Source organism: Parasteatoda tepidariorum, chromosome 7 (assembly GCF_982258835.1).
Source record: "Parasteatoda tepidariorum strain Cologne lab strain chromosome 7, Ptep-v5.0, whole genome shotgun sequence".
Classification (NCBI taxonomy): domain Eukaryota; kingdom Metazoa; phylum Arthropoda; class Arachnida; order Araneae; family Theridiidae; genus Parasteatoda; species Parasteatoda tepidariorum.
In genome coordinates this window covers 35,135,777-35,160,046 of record NC_141761.1, presented here as the reverse complement: position 1 = coordinate 35,160,046, position 24,270 = coordinate 35,135,777, and the positions used below count along the sequence as shown (strand labels likewise).

The 24,270-nt window shown below is 27.5% G+C and overlaps 1 protein-coding gene and 1 long non-coding RNA gene across 2 annotated transcripts in view; one reads left to right on the top strand and one right to left on the bottom strand.

Annotated features, from left to right (window-relative positions):
* Positions 1–7,622: 7,622 nt before the first annotated feature.
* Sirt6 (sirtuin 6) overlaps positions 7,623–24,270 on the bottom strand; it is a 29,970-nt gene continuing 13,322 nt past the window's right edge. Inside the window, exon 6 of the mRNA XM_021146471.4 lies at positions 7,623–9,150. Within this exon, the coding sequence (XP_021002130.3) occupies positions 8,671–9,150 (480 nt within the window). The 3' untranslated portion in view covers positions 7,623–8,670. The remainder of the gene's footprint in view (positions 9,151–24,270) is intronic.
* On the top strand, positions 18,070–22,770 carry LOC147807003 (uncharacterized). The gene is made up of 2 exons (XR_015435437.1): positions 18,070–18,209; positions 22,612–22,770. It is a non-coding gene; the product is annotated as an uncharacterized LOC147807003 (long non-coding RNA).

Here is a 24,270-nt window from a genome sequence, read left to right as displayed (position 1 = left end):
AATCTTATTAAATAATTTTATGATATTATATAGAAAAAATAATTTTATAGTATAAAATATAATTTTATAATATTTAACTTCTATTCACTTCGGTTTTATCCGAATTCTTATTAAAACTCTGCAGTGTGTATGTTTGATTAACAATCTAATTTTATTTGCAGAAATATTTGAAGAAATGAAACACCGAAATCAGGAGAATTTCGAGATTCACCGGTGAATGTCAACATTCACGTAGTCGCTTGGTGTATGTCCGAAATATCTGCTAAATACCCTTGTTTCTGACTCTCACCGGTGAATGTCAACAATCACATAGTCGCTTTGGTGAATGTCCGAAATATTTGTTATATCCAATTTTATATTAATTTATTCGTTAATATTATTATATTTATTTGATATATTTATATTTATTCTATATTTTATTACTTACTGACGATAGATTACAATGAACATCAGTGTTTGGAGTATCGGGCAAATATATACCGGGCAATGGCACTTGACCTTAAAAAAACATCAGTATAGGGTATACCGGGCAAATGTATACCGGGCAGTGGCACTTAACCTTAAAAAAACATCAGTGTAGGGTATACCGGGCAAATGTATACCGGGCAGTGGCATTTATCCTTAAAAAAACATCAGTGTAGGTTACATCGGGCAGTGGCATTTAACCTTAAAAAAAACAGTGTAGGGTTAAAATATCGAATAAATGTAATTATATCCACGAATAAATTCATATCAAATCGAATGTAATAAATATTTCGGACACTCACCAAAGCATATCTGTGATTGTCGACATACACCGGTGAAAGTCAACAACCACCGATTTTGGTGTTTCGCCGTGACATATGCATCCTTAATCTATGAATCTTGTTTTAGATTATATCGTAAAAGTAACTTTACTGATTCGTTTGTGTATTATATCTTACTGTAATTATAGATTTTAGTGTAACTGAATAACAAATATGGTGGCAGCTACTTTACACCAATTAGTGTAAATAAACATTCTAAATTTTTCGCTACACTAGGAACTATTCTTGGTTTTGGTGTAGTGGAACACTTTGTAAGACACCACTTTGGTGAAAAGGAATTGCCTCCGTTTATTGGTGTTCAGATACATAAGACTTTTAGTGTGATGACCACTAGAAAATCATACTAATTGTTTGAAATGAAATATAAAAATTTCTTACGAAATTTTATTTCATATTTTTCTTTCCGATAGAAAATGAAAATCATGAAAAAGGAATTTGTTTAGGCAGAATTTCTTGTAAATTGCTCAATATCTACCCAGTAAAAAAATTTTTGTATCGCTCTCTCTGTATATTTATATATAAGTTAAATATATAGGGAAAACATGGAAAATAATAAAGTTCACAATATTGAATTGATGCATTTTGCTTTGGCTACATTGATTATTATTAGAAAGCACTCTTTTTTCCGGATATAATCGTGTGAGCTGATGAAGAGATTATATCTTTTCATTAATTTCTTCTCTGACTTAACACATATTTTTTAAATATTATTTTTTTAATAATATATTTTTCTTTTTCTCTTTTCATTTATCTTTATTATTTACCATCTTTTCTCTATATTTCTAAATTACTTTATGAGTTCTATATACTTGTAGCTTATGCGCAGTAAATGAAACTTCTTAGTTTTCTGCGTTTTTCTCTTTTTTTGAAATTCTTTTTGTCTTTATTGTGCCATATATATATACATAGTTTTCTATAAAAAAATTTCCTCAAACTCTATTTATGCTTCTATTTTATATTTTGTAATATGGCAAACTTATTAGAGATGCCGTTGCGTGTAAGTACATTCGAATTCGCTTTATATATTACTTTTTGTGTTTTATTCTGTATTTTCTTGTTTTGCATTTTCTCTTTTTGTTTCATAGTTTTAATTTGAATTCTTTTTTTTTTTTTTTTCATGTTTTTCAACTTTGTGTGCTTGTAGAATATATTATTTTTCACTTAAATACAAACGTTTATGTATCAAATTGAAGGTAATTTAATGTAGAATTTAATAATAAATACAGTATTACAATATCTGTATTACGAAAAAAGTTATGCAACTAATAGTAAGATCTATCTTAGATTTGCATTTTTTTAAAGTGATACTTACCCAAACAATACTTAGTAGGATAACTCTTATTTTCTAAGACAGCTTCACAGCGTCTTTTCATCGAGTGAACGAGTGTTTGGAGTTAATCTTTCGTAGTCACATGGTGCCAAGAATCAATAAGTTGTCTTTTATTGGATGGACGTTTTTTTCGTACAAGAATTTTCAAACGTCGCCACAAATTTTCAATTGGATTGAGATCAGGGCTGTTTCCTGGCCATGGTAATATATCTATGCCTTTATTTTGAAACCATGCTTTGCATACTTTTGCTGTGTGGCATGAAGCTGAATCCTGCTGAAATATAAATGGTGCGTTGTTAGGGAAGAGATCCCTGATGGAAGGTATCAATTTTGGTTTCAAGACAGTTTCGATGTATTTTTTAGCATTCAGGATGCCATCAATCACTTGAATTCGGCCCACACCATCTGCAGACATACATGCCCAAATCATGACATTTGTTGGGTTTTTTGTAGTTGCGTTAATGCAATCAGGATGAAGTGCTTCACCTACTCTACGTCTCACGTATTTTCTACCACCACTACCAAAGAGCGATATTTTACTCTCATCGCTCCAGATTACTTGCTTCCATTGATTTTCTGACCGAAACGGGTTAAGTGGGCAAAAGAACATATTAAACGTCAAAATTAACTTGCTTCACTATAATGAAAAAAAAAAATCAACAGTATAAAACCCACCGGCCCAGTATAAAGTAATCTAGTTTCAATTCTTCAAATTTCGTTCTTCTATTTGTCTTCCAGAACAAAAATTTGCAAGCCGTGAGCAAGTTCTAGAACTAACCAAATACGTGTAAAAACTATTTTTAATAGTGTATATGCCCAAATCATGACATTTGTTGGGTTTTTTGTAGTTGCGTTAATGCAATCAGGATGAAGTGCTTCACCTACTCTAGTTTCAAACATTTTCTACCACTTCTACCAAAGAGCGATATTTTACTCTCATCGCTCCAGATTACTTGCTTCCATTGATTTTCTGACCGAAACGAGTTAAGTGGGCAAAAGAACATATTAAACGTCAAAATTAACTTGCTTCACTATAATGAAAAAAAAAATAAAATAAAAATCAACAGTATAAAACCCACCGGCCCAGTATAAAGTAATCTAGTTTCAATTCTTCAAATTTCGTTCTTCTATTAGTCTTCCAGAACAAAAATTTGCAAGCCGTGAGCAAGTTCTAGAACTAACCAAATACGTGTAAAAACTATTTTTAATAGTGTATATTAAAAAATACGACTTTGAATAATTCTTTAATCAAAAAACTCATTAAAAAAACACTTTTTTTAAAATAAATACTTTGCCGAATATTTGGCTGAACCTGCGGCGAAGGGCTGAATATCTAATAGTGGCTGAATATCGTTGCATCCCTACTTTCTAATGTATACATCATTGATATTGAATTTTGTTGTTTCTCTGAGTTTTGAAAGTTTCATACATAATTTTTTTTTTATATATACTTTTAATTCAATTGAGTTAATGATCATTTTGATCTTAAAAAAGCACATACAGAGTGAAAAGCATTAAATAATTTTTTAAAATTTAACTTTATAAAAATAAAATATAACCTTTAAATATAACCTAAAAATAAAATATAACCTAAAAATATATCCTTTTTTTACAGTACCCTAATCACTACTGCAGAATTTTTAGTGTTCCAATTATTCTTTCGTAATAAAAAAAAAAATAATAATAATAATATTTTTTTATTATAAAATTCTGCATTTTTGAGCTTTTTTGGCTATTCGGTTATTTTCTGTGTATAAATGCAGCTGTAATAAAGTGACGGTATACAATGATATAATACAATTATGTAATTTTTAAATATAGTTTTAATATTTAATTAAGGGTTATTTGATCAGATTGAAAATCTGATACATTTTCCAGTTTTTAATATTGAGAAAATTTGCCTCACCTGGTAAAAATTAGTCTTACAATTAAAATTTAGGAGATAGCTTACATCATATCATTTGTCCGATGGTTTGCTATTTGCTGATATACATATATATTATCTATTCCTAATATTGGATATTCCTATCAGTTATAAATAAATACCATTATATCTGTTAATAAATGAGTTAACAGTGTTTATCAGGCTTTTCCCATAGTTTTAACAGTAAAAACGTAGTTTTTACCATGTCTTGGTAAAACCTGGCAACCCTGCAAGAAAATAGACTTTAATATATGATAATTATACTTTTTGACTTATAACATTTTACTCATTAACCACTTATAACTTTGAAACTATTAATTCTGTTGACTTGATTTTGAGCAAAGGAACAATGCCTCACTAGTCCATAGAGCAATATCAGATAAGTAAATAGGTATAAGGACTAAACTGTACTTTTTATACTTAAAACTAAAATAACTTATCTAATGGTCCGACAATACATCATTTGTTTAGATAGCAATGTTTATGTCTCTATTCCCTTTAACTCCCTCACCTATTTCATTACAAGCCTTAGGGATGGAATATACAGTACTCCAATATCTTAAAATCACAGTCAGAATCAGGAAGGCAATTTATATAAAAATCTGCAAGAATGATGATAGGAATCGACATTTAAAAAAAAAAAAACAGTTATTCATTACATTCTAATTTGTTTTGAACCAGTGAAAGAAGAAGGAAGCACAATTTCACTCTCAGAGCCACACGTTCTGAGAGTAAAACTAGGCATGTGACAAGACAGTTTTAAAAATCCCTGTAAAATCATTGCTGAAACTAAATATGCTGAAGTTTGCCATTTATTGTCATTGAATATACAGTAATAAATGAATATACTGTAGTAAAATGTTCACAATATTTTGAAAAAAAGTTGTAAAACTGAACACTATCTAGCAAACCTACCAATTGACAAATCAGCATCCAAATAAACCAATAAGCATTCAACCCTTTTCCCACTCTATCAAAATATAAACAAAAGTACAGAGCACAGGAATTCATGTGCTTAATATTCTTGAAAAAGCCGAATATGCACTGTTGATTACGAGTTTAAACACCATATATCAAATTAAAATTTTTTTAAAAAAACTAAGAATCGAAAGAACAAGTAGGTTAACGGCTGTGAAATATTATTTGAAATTATTATGGATGCCTTTACAGCCATCCAGTGTCATTTAAAAATCGAAATAAAATGTTCCAAATTGATTTCACGCTAGTGTGATCAAGGGCAGCTGGAATCGGAAAGGCTCATCTCATGTATGGTACCATGGGTTGGTGAAGGGAGAATTCGGTCATCAGGTATCACTAAGATCACAGTCTGGAGCAGATAAGGCTTGGAAAATGGTTTTTAAAAATGATGAAACAAATATGAATAAGCCAACTAGGTAACATAAACAATTTATTTTTAACAACTGTTACAAAAGTTTCATGAATAGATAGCTTGAACTTTTATAAGTTTAAACAATTTAAATATTTGCCACATCATATTATTTTATGTACACATTTTGCTTCCTTTAAACTATATATATTTCATAATAAAATAAAATTTTTCTAATTTCAAAACACACCAGCAAAATAAATATAAAACTACAAAAATGAGTATAAAAAGCTTTCTACCTATATTATAAACATGACACATTTTTAACCACTGCTTAAATCAGCAATCTGTTTGAATATTTCTTGAATGTGCTTTACATGATAAAAGAAAATGATAGTAATGTATAACATTTTGATTAAAAGTGAACTATTTTAAAATGATTCAAAGTGATATCTTAAACAAATACGTTAAAATTTTGTAATAATACAAAAGTACAATAAGTGAAAAAAATTCTATTCACGATTGTAATTTTATATACAATGTAAACTGAACATAAAAATCTAATGATTATAAAACTATAACTATTTAAGTGAGTAATCTTACTTATTTTTAGGAACATCTTAAATGGGTTAATTGCTGCAAATTTGACATTAGACTACAATCATGAATTATATATTTTTACAAACATTAATATTAACAAATTATGTATAAAAAAGGCGAAATTCAATAGCAAATTATATATTACATAAATATTTTGTTTATGCAAGATTTTTTCTACAAAGAATAGAATATTACAATTTGGGTAAGTCCACAGTTTATGTTTCATAATACAAAAGCAGTAGTTTCGCAATAGTAGATGGTTCAGTTTTAAAGGATATCCTAGCTGCCAAAACAAAAAATTTTACACTCAATCAATTATTGTAGCTGATATATATTTGTTTGTAACGCTTTGTAAAATCACTCATATTTAACAATTATTATTAACTTAAGTATAAACAAATAAATAAAAACAATACACTGTTTAATTAAAAAGCAAAAACGTAAAGAAGCAGCTTAAAATTGAAAATAAAAACTAGTAGGTTTTTTCAAGCTGCAAAATTAAATTATAAACAAGTCATAGAAATTTTATGGTGATTTAACCAATTCAATTTGACAGTATTTGAAAAATATGTATACAAAAACTGCCTAATTAATGAGAACACCTAAGAATTGCAAACATTAATTGTTAAAATTAACATTTAAAATATTAAATACAGTGTTAAAAAAAATGAAAGAAAAAAAAACAATAGATAAATAAATGAAAATAGGCAATCCAATTACAATCTGGAAGAAAAATGCAAAGTTCAATTTTAAAAAAAAATCATACAAGTACACATGTATACATCCCAGGGTTCTTTAGAACCCAGTTTTGTTTTGTAATAAGTACTAGACTGTTACATCAAATTAAAAATATTTAAATAAAATTTAATTTTTATTTTACTCAAATTTGGTTCAACAGATTTAAAATAGTTAACAATTTAAATCTAAATAAGTTTACTTACCATTGCAACTTCATTCACAAATTTGTTTTTAAAAATACTGTCTTGAAATTTGGTTGCTATAAAAATTCGTAAATAATTTTTTATCAAAGGGAATATTTAGCAAAAGTTTTAAGAGTAGATTTTTTATATTCCCTGAATAATTTAAATAATTAAAGGGGAAAATAATATGAATTAAACACAAGTATGAAAATGGACATACTATAGTTTAGGTTCTCTAAACAAGAACCTTCCTCAGTGTCAAAACACCAAATGATGCAAGAAAATTAAAGAGATAAATATGTACAGAGTGTTCTAGCCAATCAGTACAGAGGAACAAGTTTAAGAAGATAATAAAAAGAATGTTTATTAGAAACATGTGAGGAGTTTTTCTGAGAACTGCCAGGAGGCAGAAAAATAAATTAGAATAGATTTCCAAACATTGGAAAACTGCGGGATACTAGGGAGATCATAAACTGAATTATTACAATTTTTTAAAATATGGAGTGATTCCCAGAAATCAAGTCCAATAGAAGAGCAGTTGTTGAATGATTTTAGCAAAAAACTCAAACCTATGATTAGAATTCCAACTATGTTGAGCGATTGAAGATCAGTTAATATTCTTATTTTGAACCACACTGACATGAAATTTGTCCACACTGACAAGAAATTTGATAAATGCCCTAGATATCAATATCAGCAAAAGTGTCTTTTAAAGTTCATGAAATTAAGTTTGTTAAAAGGAGAGAAAACGATTTTAAGCTCAAATTTTAGTAATTTAGGGACTGGCTTTCGGACAATAGGGTAAAACAATTAAATTGCTATAGTTCAAATTTGTGGGTTTGAATTAATCTCTTAACTTTATAATGTCATTTGGTGTTTAGACACTGAGGAAGGTTCTTGTTTAGAGAACCAAAACTATAGTATGTCCATTTCTGTACTTCATTCATGCTGTTTAGTATACGTAGCACTAAATATACCCTAACCTTTAGGATTTTAAATAGTTATTTTAAGTGCATATGTAGACTGAATATAGTAACATAAAATGTATTTTGAAAAGTATATCTTATTTATTAATTATTATAAAATGGTAATAAAACATTTTTAAGCATAAAGAGTGGTATAACGTAAGGTGACTACTTGAAATTAAAATAAAAGAGTACCACTTTTAATTTAAAGCCTTTAATTTCGAATAATAATCAAAATCGAAAAAGCAATAATAATCAAGAATTATATATATTAAAACTGAAAGATAATCAAATATTATAGGTTAACACTGTTAAATAATGAATAAATAAAATTGGAACTTAACAAACTTTATCATCTACAAATTTAAGAGTTTTACAACTGATAATTTCATAATACTTTCTGTTATTATATGAAGAGAAGTGTCCCAGAAGTCTTAAAACTTTTATACCTTGACAAAGGAGGGTTAAAACCATTTTTTCTAAATTCACAAAATGCAATCTGCACTGGTAATATAAAATATTTTTCGTGTTGTTTCGAATCTACCAATTTAGTTTTGAGAAAAAAGTACTAATGAATATAGAGACATCATATACAATTGTAGCATTTAAAAACTATATTTGAGTACATACATATTTTGCATTTGTTTATATCTTTTATCTCTCATCTAGCAAAAGGGTATAAAGATAAAAACATTTTGTACACACTGCTAAATAACTCAAACCAAAATGCAATTTTCTTTTGAAGTAAAGGTAATAAATGACTCGTTATCTTTTTAAAAAAATGATTTTGAAGAATTTTCAGGCTCCACTTTCTAGTAGAACATTTTCAAGATTAGGAGTTATGTTCATATCACATTTTATTTCACTATTTTCTTCACACATTGAACTTTCACTTGCATCGGGCAAACAATCATTTGTTAAATGCACATCAGACTTAAATTCTAATTTTTCCACAATTGAAGATTGATCTTCCCTAGCTTTTAGTAAATCAGGCTGGTCTACTAATTTAGAGTTTTGACAGTTTCCATTTGTTATTTCTGACTTCAATTCAGGATGGTCTTCAGACTTAGGAGTTGGTATAACTTCATCAAGAATTTCCTCTTTCAATTCTTCTTCTTCTATTTTCTCACTTCGCACATATTCAGAAACTTTACTGAGGTTATTTTTGGTTTGATCATTGGAAATTTTATATTCAGGAATTTCAATATTCAAGTACTCCATTAATTTTTTCATTACTTCATCCACATATCCATGAATAATGATGTCTGCTTGCTTGTCCTGTAACACAAAAAACTAGTATATTTTTTATTCATTTGGTTCTTTAAAATTATATATTTACATTTATAGCATTATAGTTCGCAAAGCAACTAATACGTAATGTACTTAATATGAATTAGTTTAATTGGTTTCACCACAGACAATGATTTCATGCAATAAACTTTTGGCTTAATGATCAGATTTTCCCCTAATGAAATGCAAGCAATCTTCATATTTTTGAGGTCTACCTAAGATATGCTAATCAATCGACGCAGATGATTAATGAAGTTTAAATGAAACACAAATATACCCAGAACATACTTTTTCCAATGAATTTAAATTTCTAGAACTGAAATGTGGTAGTCCTAATTTTGAAAATGAGTTATCAATAGCTTAATCAGAACAGCAAATAGAAGCTTAGCTCATATTATTATTTTCTTAATCCTTACAATATTTCTCAAACAAAATACATAAATTATTCTCTTTTTCTGGAAGTAATTAATTGATAAAAAAAACTTATTTACTTAAAAGTAACACTGGGTGGCAAATATTTTTTTCACTTAATTTTATTAAAAACGGATCTTTGATAGTTTCAAGTCGCTGATTTCAAATCTATGATCGGTTTTTCTCTCCAAGCTAAAGTATTTTTTAAACAAGCATTTTTTGTCTATTTTTTATCAAACTGTACAGATTTAAAAACGTGATATATATAAAGAGTTTGTCACAAGAATATAGCAACAAACTTTTAGGGGAGTTAAGATCCAATATCAGGATTAAAATTACATAGGAACCCATGCCAGAAATGTCAATATACACCGTTAGGGGCGCTTCCTTATTATAAACTGTTCCTTGATATGCTTTCTGAACAGGTCATAATAGGGAAGCTCCTCTAGCTCTTATTAATGATAAAAATTCCCTGCATGGGTTCCTAAGCAGTTTTAATCCTGATGATACGCTTTAACTCTCTTAAAAGTTTCTTGCAACATCTATTCGACCCCTTGTTATGTATAACACGGGGTAATAGTGAAACAAAGTGAAAAATCCTGAAAATTTTATGAGCAAAAATTCGATACCAAGATAACAATTTATATACCATACGTATGTTTCATATTTAACATAATTTTTTTAACTAACATTAATAATTAACTTACCGACAACTGAAAAATATCACACCTTTATACCCATGCAGCATGAAAGGGCAAATAAACGTTAAAAATCCGTTTGTCCGTTATAAGGTTTTGGTCTTACGTTAAAATTACGTTAATTTCACGTGATGATTTTCACCATTTCTTCATTCGTTAAAACGTATACGTTAAAATTACGTTAATTTCGCGTGATGATTTTCACCATTTCTTCATTCGTTAAAACGTTACGTTAAAATTACGTTAATTTCACGTAATGATTTTCACCATTTCTTCATTCGTTAAAACGTATACGTTAAAATTACATTAATTTTACGTAATGATTTTCACCATTTCTTCATTCGTTAAAACGTATACGTTAAAATTACGTTATTTTAACGTTATCAATTTTCCCTTTAAATATTTCGTTAAAAATACGTACTTAAAATACGTTATTTTAACGTGTACATTTTATCCATTTTTTGACCGTTTTTTAAAAACGTTTTATTAGCGAAAAATTGACGTTTTGTTGCATAGTTATATTTACGTAAATTTTTTGGGATTATAAACGTAAATTTAATTGTAAAAATGTTTCAAACAAAAAGGATGAACCTGTGAGAGCCCAAGAAAGATAATCTTTTACGTCTCTCTTGAATTCGAATAAACTGAACATTGCAGATTTTCATCACAATTCATATTTAATTTTTAATACTTATAATTATTTTTGTTTCATTAAACTGGTTATAAATATTTGCTTGTTGATAATATTGAGTCGGCTCATTATCAGTAACTGACAAGGGAAATATGAGTTTTAATTCTTATATAACTAAACTATGATGAAAATTAAGAAATTTTCCAAAATACTGAATAATGTAAACATTTTCTACAACTTGACATGCAACGAACATACCGTAGAAACACATTATACTTAAATTTAAATTATCTCTGTCAAGAACAAGAGTCCTGGTGTAGTGGTTACAGCGTTCGCCTCAAGGGTACGGCGTCCTAGGTTCGAGCCTACTCTAGTGCTATGCGAATACTAATAAATATTATTATTCAAAGATCTTAATTTAAAAAATTTATTTTTCTGTTATTATGTAAAAATTGATTCACTATTTTTTTATATTTCAATTATCGCTCACCATACTAGTTTATGAAAAATAATTTTAATATTATAATTATTATTTTCTACTTCAATCAACATGAAATAGAAACGATTATTTTTGGTTAATTTTGTTAACATTTATTTATTAATTTCTTACTTTGCAATAATCGCTTACCGTATATAAGTTTTTTCAAAATAATTGCTAAGAAATGAGTCTACTTTTAAATTCCATGTTCTTACTGCATGAAAGAGACATTTACTTTATTTTAAAATACTGATTTAATTTTTTTTTCCTTCCAGAAACTTCATAAATTGTAAAAATAGAATTAAAGTATTTTGAAAAATTTATCAATCTTGATTCTTTAATGTATATAATATTTATTAATGAAAAAAAATATACATATCAAAAGACAGGTTAAAAGATAATTCTCAAAATTAGTTTTCGTAATAAAATTTAGTGTGGGAAGTTTTAAAATATTGGTTGTTATTAAAAAACGTTTTTACACACAACAACGTTTTTACAAATTTATTAAATTTTGCTTTGAATCTTGAATTTTATAATCTGGAAATTGTTTAATTATAAAATCTCAATTGCAGTAAGTAAATTATTTATGAAAATCATATATAGTAAAAAATAATATAAATTTATAAAATATAGAAAATAATATAAAATAGCATAAAATATAAATAATAATTGTAAGTTTTGTTGTAATGTCAGAAAAATAATTTTTTTTTATAAGAGCAAGTAATGATAATTCTTTATTTCTTTGCAAAATATTATTTATGAGTGAGTTTTTGTGTATGTGAAATTGAAGTACTTTTAAAAATAGTTAGAGAGTTCGGTTTATTTTTCCGAACTGTCAGTTTTAGGCTTTCTTGCATTAAATAGTCTGTTTTTTTTTTTTTTTAAATTTTTTTTTTTTTTTTTTTATCATATCTGGCAATAATGTTACATAACAGGGAATTTTAGTAAAATTTTCCTAGGGACACAATGCTTGGAAGGATTTAAATAGCTAATGAAGTTAAACAAATTGTTTTTAATTATTTAGATCATATAAATAAAAAAGAAAAGGATTTAAGTAAGGAAAAGAGAAAGTTCCTCAAAAATTGAAGTTAAGACCTAAATTTTGCAATGGTAATACATAGACCCTGAAAAAAAAAAAAAAAGAAAAACACCTTTGAGGGAAAAAAAAAAAGGTCTCGCAGTGGACTGATCGTTAAGACACGGTTCCCAGCAGATCACCGAAGTCAAACATCACTGGCTGCGGTCAGTGTGCAAGTGCCACTTGGATCAGTCTGCGTAAGGACCGAGGGTGTGCGGTATTGGTCCTCGTTAAACTGTGCTACCGTAAAGTGCTCGACTTCGCGCGCATGTCGTCGGGCTACCGAAGCGGGGGTGCCATCCCCTCCGCAGAGGATCAAAATTGTGATGGTATGTCTTCGGGTCATCCTCCGGGATGTTTCCCAGACCGTCGCCAATAACCCATTGTGCAGCTCTAGTGCGACGTAAATTAACAACAACGACAACAACAAGAAAGAGAAAAGAAGAGAGAAATTAAATATTTGCTTTTTCATATTTTGACATTAGTGCGACAAATTTTTTTCTTTGTTTTTTGACCAAGATTTTTCCATTTAAGCTTAGTTCCCGGTTAATAGGGGTTTTAAGGGCCATTCTAGTCCTTGACGGGGGCGGTGCTCGATCCTCGACACCACCGAGTACATGCGATATATGTGCTATTAAAATCTGTGGAATCGAGAGGCCTGTGGTCGATCACATTGCTGTGCCAAATGTACAGAGATCTGGAGAAAATTTCCTACCCCTTCAGATTTAAGTTTAAATGGATGATAAGCCTAATGTACAGCTCTAGTGCGACATAACTAAAACTCCTACCTTCATTAATTCTTTGACACATTATCTGTTTACACTGTGTTATCTGGGAATACAATTTCAACAAAATCGTTTTAATATATACATACATTGCTTTTAAAATGAAGACAAATATCAGCAAGCGAACAAACAGATTCATAAGAATTTACTTTTTTTTTTATCTAAAGCACTGAAGAGAGAAACGGAACGCTTAACGAAAATGGATCCTTCCAGCTAAAATTAAATATAAAATTTTTAATATATTATATGAAAATAACTTGATCCACTGGAAATGTTAACAACTTGACACCCTTTTTTACCCTTATTGTTATAATCAAGTTTTCAAATCCATTATATTACCTCTTTTTTTTTCTTTTCTCCAAATGAAATCGTGATTTAAAATGTGCTTTTTATTTAAATGTGTATTTTTTTTTTATGTAATAAATATTTTATGAATTTTTTCAAACTATTATTTTTAACACGGTCATCACCAACAACTAAAAATGATACCTAAATCATGAGACCATGCCTTTATGCATGCCAATTAATGTATGTAAAATCTTCACCCACGCAGACCAGAAAAACAAAAAATAAGCACGAAATTTGAGAAATAACATGTAATCATGATAAAATAATTAAAATTAACCAGAGATAAATAAATGTACATGTTGATCCCATATTATGTTAATCGATAAAACTTTTACATTGGTGGATGTAGTTAGATTAAATCTTTTTGATTTGATGGAAGATGTAACGTAGAATGTATTCTACAATATCTTTCTTACTCTCATTTCGGATTAAATGGAAATCCTACAATTTATGGTTCATTGATCAGCCTATATGATGCACAAAAAAATCAATGTATATTGTTAGTTTTACAGTTTTAAAATATAACATAATTAATGTCTCATTTAGTTAAATTACTATAGTACGATCCTCTTATTCCTAACGATTGGAAATGAAGTTCCTGGTTAGAGGAAGCAAAAAAGTGTAAAGTTTTAAAATAAATAATCACGTATTTTAAATAATCTTGTATGTCTTCCGAATCAGTGATCTTAATTTATAATATTTATTCATGTTTGTCTTTTAATAATAAATTATTGTTAATAATAATTTTACATTTCCAGAGCATAAAACAGCAATTTTTATGAATTCATAAAAATTATCAAAAGCATTAAAATCGAGTTTTTTTATGTGCAAGCTATTCAAATATTATACTAGTTAAAATAAAATACTATTATATCTCTGTAATGAAAATAACATTACATAACAATATAATTCCATTTTTCTTTAAGTCATGAGGTAAAATAGTAATAATTTTTTAAAAAAGGCTTGACAGTTTTATTTAACTTTTTTAAAAATATTATATGAAAGTTATTCTACAATGTAGCATTTTATTCCAGGTTTAATTAGAGTAATAATAAGAAAAATAAGAAGAAAAATCAAAAATAGAGAAAAAATTGATTCACAATATAGATCCAAAGTAACTCTCCACATTGCTTTCAGTTATTTGAGTTTTTGTTTTACAAGTGCATTAAACGATACTGAGTTTCAACTTTTCACTCCTTTTCCGTGGGAACAAGTTCTACACAAGGATTGCTACCCCTACACTAGACGACACTAGTTGCATTTATTTACATTTTTGCACGCGTGTGTTTATATACGCCGAATTCAATGGTAAGTTCTTTTATTCCTTACTTTAATTATTACGATTTAGAATGTTAATTCATTTTAATGCTTCACTATCAAAAAGAGTAAATAATTATTGTAGTTAATTCTACTTGAAATAAACACAAATATTCTAAGCCTATCATTTGCGAAGTTTAACAAACTATGACAAAACGTAACGATTTTGGAAAAAAGCAAGAGAATTTGTTGAATCTCATTTACTGTGCATAAAATGTAAAGAGACGAAATACAGACCCGTTATATACGATTGTTATGCAGTTAAGATATTTTTAATAAAATCATGAATTTTTGGAAAGTTTTCTGATGGCACCTAAGCTTAATCAAGGAATATTAATCTAAAATGCTGAGTTAAACTAGTTGCGATCTTATATAAAAAGAATTTCTATTTTAAAGCTTTAATTATCAAAATTATTAAATTAATGCTGCATTATTTTATTCACCTGACAAATTTTGTTGCTATAATAAATAACAATTAACAAAAAGTAACAATTATAAGCATTATTCTGAAGATAATACTTAAATGTTATTAATCATGGTTGACTTTACACACCAAAATATGAGTAGAGGGGATATTTTCCTTCTGTGATTTGCTGCGCCTACTATTGTGGATTTCAAACTTGCATACATTTATAAAAGAAAACTTGTAGAGGTTTGCCAGGGGTTAGTGGCTACAAGATATACCCTTTTGAATTTCTTCCCATGTTTTGTTTTCAGTGTGATGATAGTCACTGGAAGTTACCAAGACCTGTTGATTATTCTGCCACAGGTGATGATAAACAAATTTTCCGGAGTAGAAAAGAATTTTAGCTAGATTTATAATGTAAATTTTTCTGTTTCACTAATTTTAGGGGATATTTCTGTATATTAATCTGTCACACTAACTACAATAGCCAAGCTACCAAAAAGATATAAACTTGAAATTTTTAAAAAAAAAAACATGAATGTTTGCCAAATGGTTACGAGTTATATCTTTCGAGTCCGTCCCTTTCTGTGATTTTTTTACTTTCTTTCAGTTTCTCCGATACCAGAAGTTGCCAAGACGTGCTGATTATTCTGCCATTGTTCCTTTTATAGAGATCTCCCCTGATTTTATGAATCAAATAAAAGGGGATGTTTCCCTATTTGAACTAGATTGTGCCAACTAAAAATGTTGAAACAAAAAAAAAAAAAGATTTTGTACTTCGCAAAAATTTAAAAAGAAGTATGTAGAAGTTTTCCTGAAGGTTGTTTCAACTTATATTCTCTGAGTTACTCCCATTCTGAGATATTTACTTAATTTTTCGTGGACCACTGGAAGTTTATAAATATTTAGCCATAGGTAACAACATAGAAATACTTATTAAACTTTTAATTCTCTATTAGGGTTACTTCTGTATTGTGAGCAGTTATGCCAACTGCTATCGTCCAGGCACCAAATAGATTTCTAACTGCTAACTTTTTAAAAGAATATGTAAAGGTGTGAGAAAGGTAGCTACGAGTTATACTCTTCAAGTTGATATCCGTTAGTTAATTTTTTTTAGTTCCTCCTAGTTGCTGCGTGGAAGTTGCTTAGAAGATATAGTGATTATTCACCGGCAGATCATGATACGGGCATTTTTCTTACTGTTTTGCCTACTCAGTACGAGATGGCAATTTTATTAGCAAATGAGACGAGACAAGTTTTATGTGTGAAACAGTCCTATCATATTGTTATTAATTTGAGCTGTCTTATCTACTTACCTACTATTGTCTTATAAAGTATAAAAACTATTAGTTGTTGCATTTTTAAAAAAGTTGAGTAGTGGCATTTTCTTTTAACTTTACCTTTTTAAAGAACCAATGGTTAAACACGCTTGATTGGGGTAAATTTGACAAGAGTTTATAGCAGATGGTTCTTCAACCAAAATGTCGTGGAAGTATCATCTTAACAAGCTATTGCAAGAGAAAACCTCACATGGACAAAATAGTTTTTTGACTATTTATTTTGCAACATGATATCTTTAAAAAAAAAGAAGAAAAAACACCCAGTTGAACATTTACTGGAAATTTTTCTTCTTATTTTTGAAACAGTTTTTGAAATTTATCAGCTAAAACGATATGGAAAATAATTGCAGTAATTTTCAATATTAAATTATCTTTAGAATTATTCTTATTCAAGCTTTTATTTAAATTTACATTGCTGTTTAAAACTTTTTTAATTCTTTTATAGTCATTGTATTCTAAAAATATGCCTAGGCAGGGGTCTGTCAAGGCCAAATTTACTACCGTTTAGCGGTACCTTCACAAATTAAACTTTAGAAAAAACAGTAGTTTCACAAAATACTTTTTCTTATAATTTTATTTTTGTATTCCTTAAGAAACGATAAATCCATATTTTTGTGTTGATTTTTTAATGTAGTTTTTAATTTTTCACAAATTATGTCTAAATTTTCATAAAATAGGTACCTCTCAGAAAAACCTAGACAGACCCTTGCTAGGTGAAAAAGTTCAATTGAAATTTTTATTGCTAAATTTTTCTTTTAAACAATTTTTGTCTTAGTTTTTTTACCTAGCTTTTTACATTTCTAAAAAACTTTGTTTTTATTAACTGTATGACACAGTAATTAAGAATGTTTCTATTGACTTTATTCTTATCTGGAAAATATGATAATTGGAAAGACTGAGATGTAAAGCTTTAAAATTTTATTTTGAGAATTAAAATAGATTTTTCTGTTTTACATTTGTATATAATCTTTTCTTTTTGTTAGTGTTTTTAAGATAACAAAGCATTTTAATATCATATTTCTAATAGATTATATTTTAGTTAATGTTGCTTTATGGATACTGCTTTACAGAAAATATTATTCTTAGCATGGAAGTTTTGTTGTAACAATTATGATAATTTTTTTTTCTCTTTCTACTTTACTTCATAACTTTATTAAGTATTTCTGGTTTAATTTTTTGTTTTCCCTTTAGCCCATTCCACTAATATAGATAAGCATGGAGTAATTTCCAATTATAAATAAACTTATTTATTCGTAAAAAATATTTATTAATGAATGTTTTTTAAAAAAAATATTGCTATAAAAATATATTCTGCATTTCACCATTTTTTTTAGCTAACATTCTGTCAAACCATTACTCCTTACTTCTCTAGTTCTGAATAATAAATGTGCCCGTATAAAAATATGTTTGAATAATTTCTATGTTTTTAAACGTATTAACTGAATGAATTTTCTTTTTCATAATCTATTGATGTACTTCTGAGGAAGATCTTTGAAAAGGATCTAGCTTTGAGAATGAACCTCCATCAAGTCTCATTTGAAGGTACCTGAATTAAGTATGTCTAAAGAAATAACTGTATTTGAATTGTTTCCTTTTTTCTTGTACTTAAAAATGGGTAAAAAAAATTCGTGAAATTATAAACATGAACAAATCAATTGTTAAAAATTATTTCAGATTACTTTTGCTGATATTAAAAATCGTAATGAAACATTGTTTACATAGGCTGCCCATGCTTCAATAACAACAAATAAAAGTACTCAAAAATTTGTCTCTTAAAATTAATTATCATATATTGTAAATATATTTTCCATGTACTGTAGAATCCTAATTATTTGATGCACAATCATCAGCCTTTGCACTATTCAACTAATTTATAATAGAAGTTTCTGGTGTAAGTTTCATCGTTAGTATCAAGTAGAATGGTAAACTGTTACTGTTTTTACCACCACTATTTTTGCTGTTCCAATGTTTTATTTCACTGGCACTTAAAAAAAAAAAAGTGTTTTATCTGCATTAAATTAGTCTTTTTATTCATAGTCCTCCATAAGTGCAAACAAATTCTGAAACTTCTATTTTGCTTTTAACAATTCTTCAACGATTATGCAGATTGATGAATCCCTCAAAGGCTAAGACTACTCAAACCAAACATTTGGCAAACATTAAAATAAATTATAAAATGAATAAACAACATCAATTGGAAATTCTCGGGGAATTAAGATTGATACATATTGCTCAGTATTTCAAATCTCCATGGCAGAATCACAGCGACATTGTTGCAGAATTTTACAGATCTCTTGCAGAAAGATTTTTCTCTTGAAAGGAAGAAAATATTGCTTTTCTTTTTTACAGAAATATTTGAACATCCAATATTTGAATCATGCATTTAGATAATCAGTTTTTGACATGCTCAATTTTCACCGACGTAATGTTTTGATAGTATTTTCGGCAGTTACTGATATTGATTTTCATTTGATTCTTAACCATCTTGATATATTTAAGCAATATGGAAAACTCGAATCGTGCATTTGAGTATCTCTTTTTTAAGGCTATCTTTTTTTTCTTTTTTTTAAAATTCTATCGAATTTTTAGAAGTTATAGATGCTGATTTCTCCTTAAATTTTAAATCTGATATTTTTTATACGATATTATTTATTGCAACCTAATTTCAAAGTGTGACACGCTTTTGAGGAGTCCAATTTACGTAATTACATCATATATTTTTTTTTGGGGGGGGGGGGGGCAATTGCTACTACGGATTTCATGATATTTAATATTTTTTTATTGTGATGATTATTTACAAAATGCGAAGAAGCTAATAAAGTGTGTGTCTTCCCACCAACAAAATGTGAGAATATAACCCATAATATTGAAAAAAAAAAATTTCGTGTTAAATTAAGAAAATCATTATTATTATTTTTTGTTGACACAGCGTATTTGCCATTTCAAATTAGCAACATATATGTTTGTTTGTATTAAAAGTATTTTGCAATTAGATATTAGTGCTGGAGAGTTTAGTCGCAGATAGCTCAAAAACATTCTGCTACAAGATTTCAAATTATCCTTGTTTTAATTAAACTAAGCCAATTGTATATATGTTTATATATATATATATATATATTTTTTTTGTACATCTGCAGTTTTCTACAATTCCGCATATTAGAAATTGAACTTTCAATATTGTTAACTTTAATCAATGATTTTATATCTATGACTGTACCATAGCTGCCAACTGTTCAGAATTTTTCGGATTTGTTCCTAATTTTTATATCAAATCAAAAAATCTGATATTTTTTATAAAAAATCTGAATTTTCCTTAAATTTCAGTATTTTTGTTTTTAAATCAAACCCTAGTTCTGATCGCCACAAGCTTCCTGTGATCATTGTGCAGAAGTAATTTTTAGTAGCTTTTTATTGGAAAATACTATTCCAATAGCTGTTGCTGATCATTTCACTAAATTGAATCTTAAACAACTATTATTATTTTTGAAAAAATGCATTACAGTATTTAAACACATGCATCAGAAATATTTGCTTATGTCGTAGATTATTATTTACCTGTCTTTTATAATTTGGAGAATAATAATTATGTATTAAAAAGTAATGGTTGTTTTTAAACTATTATACCGGTATTCCTAATTATAAAATATTATTATTATAAATTTCCCTCAAAGGATAGTGTTTATAGTTTCGTTTTACTAATTTACTTAAGATATTTTAATATTTGTCAATTAATGTTAATATTTAATTGTTAAATTTTTGTCTTACTCTCATAATTGGTGCGTAATTTTGTGGCATATAGTGTTCCTAATTTTTGATTCCTAAGGTTGGCAGTTATGCTATACATATGATATTTTCTATTTATATGATATATCTGTCTATGATATTATCACTTTATTTTTATAAAGTTTTTTTTTTCAATAACTTCTGCACTGAATTATTATGCTTACATTAAATGAAAAATTTTTTAATTTCATACTGTTTGAAAACATCTTTTATTTAAATATCTTATTTTTCCAAGTGAATGTTTTTGTGTCTATTATTTGGTGTTGAAGTATTAATGATTAAAATGCTTTAAAACACAATTCATTGTGTATATCAAGGTTGCAAAAAATGCTTACTTTTCTCTAAAAGAGTTAGACTGACTAGTTTTCATTAATTTATTATATTTTCTTGCATTTTACTGTATACATTTAGCATACTTATGTTCCAACTTTTTATTTAAACAAAAACTATTAAGTAAAATTTATGTTAAATGTCTAATATTGCAGAAAACTTATATATCTTGTAAATTAAGTAGTTTTTGCAATGGAAATTATCACTACTACAAACTATATGAATTACAGTTTGACACAAAAATAAAAATTTGTTTTCACATCTTTAAATAAGTTAAAACTTTTTTTGATATATCTGCTCTATACTTGTTCAAAAAAAAAATTTATTTTATTTTTTTGCAAGGGTGTGGAAAGTTGGTAATTTTGTTTTGCTCATATATATATATATATATATATATATATATATATATATATATATATATATATATATATATATATATATATATATATATATGCAGCATTAAAAAAGATAATTTCTAATTAGTTCCAAGCATAAAATTATTATTTTTTGAAACAATTTTAAGTTTAAAGCTGTTCCTCCGAATTGTTTTTATAGTCCAAAATTGCTATACTGCATTACTCCAAACATTCTGTCATGATGCTACATTTAACTAACACTAACTGGTTTTTTTTTTGAAATTTTTTTATCCAGTCCTTTTAAAGTGGTTTAAACAAATGAAGTTTTTACTGCCCCCAAGCAACCTGATAGTAACACACTTGGGTCAAGGAACACAGAACCTATTTTTCCCACCCTGGAATTTAATGCCCCACCATTACTAAGAATTCCGTTGTGGAAATGAATTTCTAAATCACCTAACAGCTTTCTAATGTATTTTGGAGTAAAGTGTTGTTTTAGCAGCGATTTTCCAGAAATTAAAGAATTTTCAAAATAACCATTTTTTGTTTAAAAAAGCTTTAACAGAGGCAATTGTAAAATGTAATTCTTCACTTGAACTAAATAATATATAGTTTAACAAATTACTGAATTTGTTAAAATTACTCCTTTTGTATATTAAAGATACTGTTAGTGTTAAAAGGCATAGTATTTTTACTGTTTTAATAAATGAGAAATTAAAAATTACGTAAATGAAACTAATCGAATTGTGTTACTGAACTACAAAGTTCTTGCAAAATATTCTGAAGAGGAATGAAAATTGCACCCAAGGAGCAATAAGAAAATGAAAAGAATGAGAGAGAAAAATAAAATTCTGATGATAAGTAAATAAACAGAAAGTATAGGGCAGCTTTTAGGAGTACTTTACCTGACAACGGGTGCATGTCGTGGCAAGTATTGCGGTTATGAGAAAAAGTAATTTTAAATAGGGGTGTTTTGTGAATAGTTTTGTCTTGATTTTAGGTCAGCGTGGGTAAACCAATTGACACCTTTATTCCTTCATTGTGCTCTTACTTGTTACCAAAGCAGCCGACAGCACCAGACTAAAAGTCTGGAGGAGTTCTCCTCAAAGCCACACGAAAAATAATTTAATGTTTTGTTTATAACTTACTGCTGGCTTCATTGTAAGATTTAGTTAGGATAAAAAAAATATTAAATATTCTAATTCAGATTTGTGCTGTATATGTATATAATTTTGTCATGTAATATGTGATTAAAATTTGTAAAATAGATTTTCTTATATCTAAGTATTTGGATGTACTCAATCGATATATACTTAGTAGAAATTCCATGAAAATCGTGTTTTAATATTTTTTTTAAATTTTTTATTTAACTGTATTTTATCTAGTCAGTATTGCTTCGTTTTAGAAATCTACTGTTGGTTGTAACAATTTAATATTATTGTCCGGTATATTTTTTTTCATATGCTAAAATATTTATTTGTTTTCCAGGAACATTGCAGTGAAGAGGTGATAGTAACAGCGGGGTGGAAGAAGTTATGAATGTTTCAGATCTGTAGCGATGTGTTATAATTGTAAATCTATATATTGTAAATATATTGTATGATAGTTGTAAAATAAATTAAACTTAATAAATCTTATTTGATTTAATGTTTTTTTCTGTATTTAAAATTATTTAGTTAACTGCTCTTCTGGATTAAAAATTGTAATTTTACGAACATAAGACTTAGAAAAATTGTAATTTTTGTAAATAAACAAATCAAATGGTAAATTTGGTTAATATTTTTTTTTTACTTCGTGTGTGTGTTAAAGTAAATTTTAGTCAAATTTTTCAAGCTAAAAACTAAAATATATGCATTAAAAAAAAAAAAAAAATAATGAGCCCAAAAGCATTCTAGAAGAGTAGATAATTTCCAGCAAGCAATTTGGAAACATGGACTTCAGCAAAGCAGTAGATTTATTAATTTAAACTAAAAAAAAAAAATTTTTTTTCCATAGGGGTTTGGAAAATCATGTAAGTATTGAGTATTTTTTTCTTCTACCAATTCTTTATATTACAAACTTTTAGGAATGAAAAATGTAAAAAATTCCTGAGAGACATGAAACTTCGTAAATAAACCAGTATGCTGCTGTGAAGAGGTAGAAAGATTTGCATTCCATATTCGTTGAGTTATAATTTGAATTGTAAAAATTTACAGAAAGTGTGAGATTAAAAATAAAAGCTTTTTCTAGGATTCTAAAAAAAAAAGCATGAATATCGACTATTTTCCGTTATTTTAGTTTTAGTTCGAAAAGAATTAAAAGTTTTTTTTAAATAAAAAGTAAATGCTATATTTTTTAGTGTAATTAGTGCAGCATAAACATTAAAATACGGAATGGTTTCTTTCCTTCTTAGTTAAAAAAAAAACTTAAAATATGCTATTGTTAACAATTCGGTTAAAATTACGATAAATTGAAATTAATTTAGTTAAATTTACGCGAAAAATTTATTAATTCACCTAGCTCAAAATAAGCGTTAAAAATATTGATATATAAGCGTTAATAATACGTAAATAAAGCTCAAAAATAAGCGTTAATAATACGTAAATAAAGCTCAAAAATAAGCGTTAATAATACGTAAATAGTATGGATAAAATGCGTTTGTATTTTGGTTAAAATAACGTAAAATGTACGTTATTTTAATAAAAATAAGCGTTAAAAACACGTAAATATTCATGGTGAAAAAAACGAATTTATAGAACCAAAAATATACGTAAATAGTTTGGTGAAAAAAACGTAAAAAATACGTTAAAAATTGGTTACGAAATTCACCTTAGTCAAAATAACGGCAAAAATCGGTCATTTTTACGTTAAAAACAACCCAAATATAAACGTTTTTTTACCTAATTCTAGACTACCACTCGAAACGCAAATAAAACGTTTTAAATAAACGTTTTTTTGCTCTAAACCTTGTGGCATTTTAACGTTATTTTCACGTAATTTATACTTATCTCTGCTGCATGGGTAATAACTAGTTCAAGAAAAAACTTACTTCTTACTCCTTCTTCAGATTTTTAACCAAACAAAAATCATTGTATCACCTAAAACGAAAATCATTATATCGGCCTGCCGATATATGTGTTAAAACGATATTTCGAGGCTATTTCGATT